The sequence below is a fragment of the Phalaenopsis equestris genome, unplaced genomic scaffold, assembly GCF_001263595.1.
Source record: "Phalaenopsis equestris unplaced genomic scaffold, ASM126359v1 Scaffold000326, whole genome shotgun sequence".
NCBI classification, from domain to species: Eukaryota; Viridiplantae; Streptophyta; class Magnoliopsida; order Asparagales; family Orchidaceae; genus Phalaenopsis; species Phalaenopsis equestris.
In genome coordinates this window covers 364,403-372,202 of record NW_018164768.1, presented here as the reverse complement: position 1 = coordinate 372,202, position 7,800 = coordinate 364,403, and the positions used below count along the sequence as shown (strand labels likewise).

Here is a 7,800-nt window from a genome sequence, read left to right as displayed (position 1 = left end):
CTGACTTTTCCAAAAAAATAAAAATTTATAATAGCCACCGCACCTAGCTTATCAGTAGATTATTTTTAATCAGCTTATCAACAGATTATTCAATAAGCTGCAGCTGTCCCAAACAGATTCTTATATTAAATGTATGGGAACTTTGGGGAATGTATGTAAATATCCCTTTAAATTAACTTGACTAAAATCAATGTAATCTTGTATTGTATCAAAATGCATATGCATGCATGTGTAATTGCATGGACCCGAAGAATGCATTTATACCACTTATCCATTTATATAGCTAATAATTAAATTTTAATATTTACATTAATAATGCTTCACTTATGCATGAGAATATGCATTTTAACTTTTAAAAAGTTAGCTATAGATGATATGTTAGATGAAATATAAAAGATTTGAGTGTTACAAATGTAAAAATAAAAATTTAGGTGTTAGGTGTGTAAATTCAACAAAAATGTGTGGTATGTATATAATGCACCATTGGTTGTGAGGTATTTCAAATTTCTTTTTTATTTTTTTTTATTTTTCTTTACTTGGGCCATGGTACGAGGCTCAGTTATGAAGTCCATCACTAAGTCCATACATAGGGCCCATAATCTATAAAGGGCCCCACATTAGATAATTAAAAACGGGTTAATTATGGGTTAACAGGTGATACGAAATTCGCATAACCCAACCTGAATTGATAAACTGACTCGAGCCAACTGGCCTGCAAACCCGGGCTTTCAGCCATTCACTGGGGACAAGTAGCAAAGGTGGAGCTCCGCCCTCCTCCGACCACGATTTGTCGAGGTTCCTGCTATCCACCGGTAACTCCCTTCTTAGACGAAGAGTGGGCGGGAGGAAGACCGATCAAGCATCGAATGCGGCAGTGCCACGAAAGACGACGTCGCGTGGATTCAGCAGTGAGTGGCAGGAGAGGTTAGAACGGAGGAGTGGCTGATTGGCAGACGGAATGCTTAGGAAATCCCTTATTGCGTTGCTCGCCTTAGCTTTTGTCTGCCTTCTTATCTCCATATCCCGCAGGAGGGTTCAGGTCTTTGTTTCGCGCTCTCTCGTCTCTCTCGCTGTCTGTTTGCTTCTATGTTTTCATGATCCAGCCTCATTCTGGCTCACTTTTGAGGGCTTCTTTTTTGGATTTCAACTAGATTGGGGAACTATGGGGGTTGTCGTCGAGATTTGTGTTATGAGCATAGTGAGAACGTGTTATTCCTTAACTAGGAAAAGGAGCTGGGGCGTATTGGTTTGTTTGGATTCATTAGATTTTGCTCAAATTTCTGATTGAGGCACGGAAAGGTTGGTTTGGACTTTAGTGTTTATCATATAAGGTGTACTGCTTTTCTCATATAACAATCTCGAGCAGCTGAAACTAAACGTGATACCGGTGCAGCATTATAATTCTGGACAGATTGAATAATGAGATTATGGATAATTTATTTCGAGGCATGGGTTTCTTTGTTTTTGTTTGAAACTATATTCAGGAAAAGGTCATTAGTGATTATATTTAAGCTACTTTTTTGATTTCATGCTCTATAAAATTAAAGGATGAACTGGAGTCAGTTTGTGAGTCAAGATTGCTCATGAATTAAGAACGATTCTATTCGGTTTGCATATTTGCGTGTATACTGTTCTCAAATTGGAAATTAAAAGGTATTTAACGTAGTTTTGGAAATAAATTTAAGAGATACAAAACAAAGTAATTATAGTGAGTTTGAGTATTATTCAAGGTTTATACATCTTATAGTTACATGCGGTTTGAACATGGACCAGTTACTGCAACTTATTTCATTAATGTTTAAGGCAACAATTTTTGAACGAATGAAGCTGCAAGTCACCCAAAATACTATCCAATACACCTTTCATTGAAAAAAAAAAAGCCAAAATACTATCCAATACACCTTTCATTGAAAAAACAAAAGAAGGTATGTAACGTAGTTTTGGAAATAAATTTAAGAGATACAAAACAAAGTAATTATAGTGAGTTTGAGTATTATTCAAGGTTTATACATCTTATAGTTACATGCGGTTTGAACATGGACCAGTTACTGCAACTTATTTCATTAATGTTTAAGGCAACAATTTTTGAATGAATGAAGCTGCAAGTCACCCAAAATACTATCCAATACACCTTTCATTGAAAAAAAAAAAGAAAAAAAAAAAACCTAACGTATGCTTTCCATAAATCTATCGAGGCATACAAGCATTCTTTTTAAACTATTGCACATGTGATCTGGGTACCTAAAGAGAAATGATCAGTTTTTCCTATTTAACTTGCTAGATTTACATTGACCCAAGAATTATGCATAAATTTAATATTATCCAAGAAATTTAAGTTTATGAATGTTATTTTTTTGATATATTAGTGAAAAAGGAAAATGTATAATTGTTATTTGAGTCTATATTTTCTTGACAAATCTAAATTTGCATCTACATTGATCATGTTCATGAAGAATAAGGGTTAGAATCTGAGTTTGAAAGCAAAGTTGAGTCCTATCTGAACATGATCTCTTAATGGAGATTGGACTTTTGCCTGAATTTAAAATTAAATAAATCATATTTAGCATAGTTGATGAATCAAATGAGTAATATGAAAATGCAAATCTTGATGAATTATCTATTGATATTATTCCTATGATGGATGATTAGAGTGATGTTGATTTTATTTTTTACTCTTAATTTTTATATCCAAGTTCATAAAAAGAACCTTAACGAAAAGTGTGAGGTACCACAAATAATTTATGGATTTTTAATTATGTATGCAATAAAAAATGTAAAGTGAAAAACTCATTATTTATAGTGAATTCTAAAAAAATGTATTTGATTGCGACTCAGTTTTAAACCGTTTTTCTTAATTTTTTTAAGAGATTGTTTATTCATATAGGCATAACATACTGGTATGTTTTGTCTATTTTTTATTTCTTATATTATGATCTTATTTCCTAGGAATTATCCTAGTCATTATTAATATTCTCTAGGATGCAACAGTTTCTTAGCATTGTTATCACTTTGTTTATATCATTTTCTTGATTTGCCTAAATTTTGTGATGATATTCAGAGAACAAGGCTATTAAATATGACAATTATAAGCTTTATGCTGATGTGAAGGGGATGTATGCTAGGTTTAAATGATGTGATAAAGTTATTTCATTTAAATTCAAGATGGCTTCTTTCAATTACATTTCAAAGATTAATTATTATCATGATCATTAAAATTTTGTATAACATTGGCACTAATATTTGTAAATTAGTGATTCTTAAATTTTTTTAGATTAACGCAGCTTTCAGTGCGTCAAATTTTTTTTGAACCTAGTATCAATTTCTTGGATTCTTCTCTTTCATTACCTAATTATGAATTTTTATTCAACACTTTGCCAGGCAAATCTCAGATAGTTTGTTCATTGAGCTATGAGGATATTATGTCCACTTCAAATGGTAGATAATAGGTAGTTATTCCCTGGTGTGAGACTCATTTGTCGTGAATTGGATTAATTTTGTGTGAAGTGCAATATTTATGCCCTGATTTACTTGAATAAGTGATTTTCTAAAAATGTGCAATGCATGTTCATTTTTTTTTGCCAAGCAATATCTATTGAACCCAACACCCACAAGTAGCATAAAGAAAATTGATCCCAACTTTTCAAACGCTTTATTACTAAAGGCATTCTTTGATAAATTATTACTATGAATTAATTTGATAGAATTTTATTAATTCATTTTTCTGTCATCTCTGGCCCTCAACTCTACTTAATCTAGCAGTAGCTTTTGTTAGAAATTGTTAACCTTCTTGTAAATCGATACCAGTACTAATTTTCATACAATTATTTAAAATGAACTCATATTATTTATTCTAGAGAGATTTTCCTGTATTAAATGATAGATTATCGGAGTTCAATTTCCCCAAGCTGAGTAGATTTGATGGAGGCATGCAGATTTACATTTGCGAAAAATTTTGAGCTAATAAATAATATGAACAAAATATTATTGATTTACTTTGAGCAGGAAGATAATGGCGGGTTAGCCTTGCATTACAGGATGACTACAAAAATGGGAAAGGTTTATTCCACTGTTATGTCTTTTCTTTGTTCTTTAGTGTACTATTTTGATCAGACAAAATCTATGGGAGTTGCTAGGTACCCTAATGCTACCTTTTTCAAGGAATTGGATGGATTTTGACTTTGTGAAATAGATGAACTGAAAGCTCGAACGCATCTCTTTGTTGTTACGGTGGATAACTGAATTTTAATGGTGGGCTTTAAAGACTAGCTGTGGTTATTGATTACTACCTTTAGTTGGTTGTGACTTAAGAGGATGTATGATTATATTCAACACGCCGTAGATTGACTTGCTGGTGATCTAACAGATTGCATTCTATGGTTGTTTGATAGAAGGGCCAATTACTAAAGATCTTGGATCTGTTAATTAGCAGTTTGTGCAATGCATCATCGTCTAGGCCATGACTTACACTGGAAAGTTGGAATGGCTTATTGTTATTTTGGTTTATCGGACTTTGGAAGAATTTTCATGGTGCTTATCTATTACAAGTAAATACTTAAATTTTTGTGATTTATTGAATTGAACTGGGCTGATTTTTTGCCAACCATGCCTATTAACTTACAGATGAAAAATTCTATGAATGGATACTTGAAACATGTAATTCAATTAGTTTAAAATCGTCGATTTTGGTTCAAATATTATGTGCATGTTGGATGCAAGGTTGGATGCTTGATTCATTTATGTGTGATTAAATATGACTCTAATTTTGAGAAAATTATCACTTTAGTATGGTTCGGGGCTTACATTTTCTCCATTTTGATTTATTTTTCTTTCTTAATACTTTGTTATTTACTTTGCTAGAGTTCATTATATTGATTAAATTTGATACAATAGAAGTTTTGATTTTAAAGGTCAATTTCTAGTTGATTTGATATGGTTCAAATTTCTCATTAATTTCTTCAAATTTATTATTGTCTCATTATGCTTTGGGTTTAAATTCTGTTTTTTTAGTTATACTTAATGAAGTGAATTTATGTTTATTTAATGGTATTTGATTTGCAAATCCTAATTTATTTGGTGTAACCTACATTCACTGCATTATGCTAGTTGCATTAGAAACTAAAGAGCCAAGGAAATCATGCACATTTTGTCGCATTGATTTTTTTAAGTTGATATCTAGCCGGTTCTCTTAATTGTAAGCTTTCATTAGCAAGCATTCTGTCAATTGCGGTTCTCTTAATTGTAAGCTTTCATTAGCAAGCATGCTGTTTGATTTTCTTATCATCTGTCAATTATTTATATTTTAGAGGGCTTACCAATACTTTCATTTATTATATTTAGGAGGACAGGGATGTGGAGAGAGCGCTTGAAATAACTCATAGAGTTTACTTGGATGTTGATATAGATGGACAGCATGCAGGTTTATCTCCTTTGGTTTGATAAGCATGCTTTGTTTTTTTTTCTCTTTAGAATTGATTGTTAAGGCATCACAAAATTTGAATGCTGAACTCAGCAGATGCATTTGTTCACTCTTTAATTTTGAGGATGCTAGTTTGTTTTTAATGTTATTTTCTTTCATAAAAGAAGAACCATTAACTTAGCCGTGTGTTACCTTGTACTAGACACACTTTAGAAGGCTACAAGTAATATTAATGTTGCATATGTGAACTTTAAAGCCAGAAGAACTACTTTTTTGTTTGTTTGATAATGAAAACATCATCATCACTGCTATTAGATTTATCCAAATTATTTGGGATTTAATTTTTTATTCTTATTCTTCTGTTCATTCTGATATTAATGAGAGCTATATGATGTATTAACTCTATGGAAATATTTTTTATGGCGAGCGGGGTTGCAATAATTAAAAAAATGATTTTTTTTTATGATATTTTTTTTATAGATAGAGAACAATCTTATATAGCTTGAAAACAAGTGTAGAAGAGGACTGAAAAAAGTAGGTGAATGTCTACAAGGAAGGAGAGGGGAGGCATAAAATTCAGAGTAAGAAAGTAAGAGAAACCACTAAACAAATATGGAATTTCCTTATTCCTTAAAAAATTAGGATCAATTGGGGGAAGACTTCTAGAGCATAAATTATTTCTTATTTCAACTTCAACTTTTAACCATCTTAATTATAAAAGTTCAGGCACATTTATAGCAACATGTATTATTAAAAAGTTTACCACTAAATAAATGTGAAATCTCCAACCTAATCCTAAATGATGAGGCATATATAAGACAAATAAATGATAAATAAGAGAAAATGATATAATATAAATGATTCGACATTTTGACACAAACAAAACTTAGTATTATAGTAGAAATTTCAACCACCTTGCTCAGTGCTATAAATATGTGATAGCAATCTTTTGATTGAATTTAATGTTTTTGGCCTACCTATGACTCTATGAAGATCATTATTGATTATTTTTTATTTTTTTCTCAATTCTTTTAATAATCAAAATGAACGCAATCCCAAAATATGAATTGAACTAATATTTGAATTGTTGCAATTTTAAGGTGTCAATGAACCAGAAATTCTTTTAATAATCAAAATGAACGCAATCCCAAAACTTTCATTTTTTAAAAACTTAATGTCACCTTGAATTTTAGTGAACACACTATCTTCTTAATAACCTTCATGCGAGGTAGATAACTGAATTCATATTGAAAATTTCATTCAATTTTATATTCGCCAATTCTTGTATTTGTTTTCGAGATTTAAGACTTTTGATGCTAAAGAAATGTGTTGACAAAAAAATTAGATTGCAAATTCAGTGTTATTTTGGCATAGGCTAAAACAAAGATTTATGTGTAAATTGTTAGCTTTATTAAAATTGCTAATTAATATTCAAAACCTTGGAAAAAGATGATATCTCCATGTAAGTAACAATACTGGAGATGTATGCATGTAGATTATTATTGGGCGTAAACACCAGATTGTTATTATGCACTGCTCTTTGGCCGAATTATCTATATTGCATTACTATTTATTTTTTAAATCATTAGTCAGTCTTCTTGCTGTAAAATAAGAATAAATTAAAATTTTCATACAGCTGACAAGAAATGATTTTTGATTTTTTTTTTAATTTATGGACTGTTAAGTTTTCATTTTGCTGCGAAGGTAAATTTACTTTTATATATTCCTTCTAACTTTTTGGGTTTGATTCTCTTCAGGTAGAATCGTTATTGGCTTATATGGAGAAGTGGTGCCTAAGACTGTTGGTATGTTGATCTAGTATTTATATTGTAACTTTTTAATTTACCTCTCCTACACTGCTTATCCATACCAAGTGTACTTTCTTATATTGATTAGAATGATGGCTTCAAAAATGATGCATGCGTCATGGCTGATGATTGCATACTCAAAACTTACATAAATCAATTTAATTGAAAGCAGCATAAACTTGTTCATTCCTCAATCAAAGAATTCAACATTGAGATTGTGTGATTGGCATTTTTAAGAGCAGAATCTCGAACGCTAGAAGTTACTATGTGGCTTATAGCATGTGGGTGAGTGCGGGAGATGTGGGATGGCTGATTTATTTAAGAAGGGGTTGGGTGTGGCTTAATGTAGCAGGCAAGAGATGGAAGCTAAAATGGTGGTAGAGCAAAAATGCGCGTGACAAATAGGGCATGAGGCAGAGCTTGGAGTGGTTGTAGAACTATTTGATTGCAGTTTGTAGTGTCAAAGTAGATAGGGTTGATGTATATCTCTAATAAATCAATGAAGGAAAGTAAAGAGGGACAATATTGATATATATAGAAATAGAGAGATTGGGAAGAAGGGGAGGAGTGTTTACT

General features: G+C 31.4%; 1 protein-coding gene across 1 annotated transcript in view; it reads left to right on the top strand.

Moving 5' to 3' along the window:
• The first annotated feature begins 709 nt into the window (after window positions 1–709).
• Window positions 710–7,800, top strand: part of LOC110025740 (peptidyl-prolyl cis-trans isomerase CYP21-1) — a 16,383-nt gene continuing 9,292 nt past the window's right edge. Inside the window, exons 1-3 of the mRNA XM_020726371.1 lie at window positions 710–1,039; window positions 5,338–5,416; window positions 7,174–7,221. Coding sequence (XP_020582030.1) covers window positions 959–1,039; window positions 5,338–5,416; window positions 7,174–7,221 — 208 coding nt within the window. The 5' untranslated portion in view covers window positions 710–958. The remainder of the gene's footprint in view (window positions 1,040–5,337; window positions 5,417–7,173; window positions 7,222–7,800) is intronic.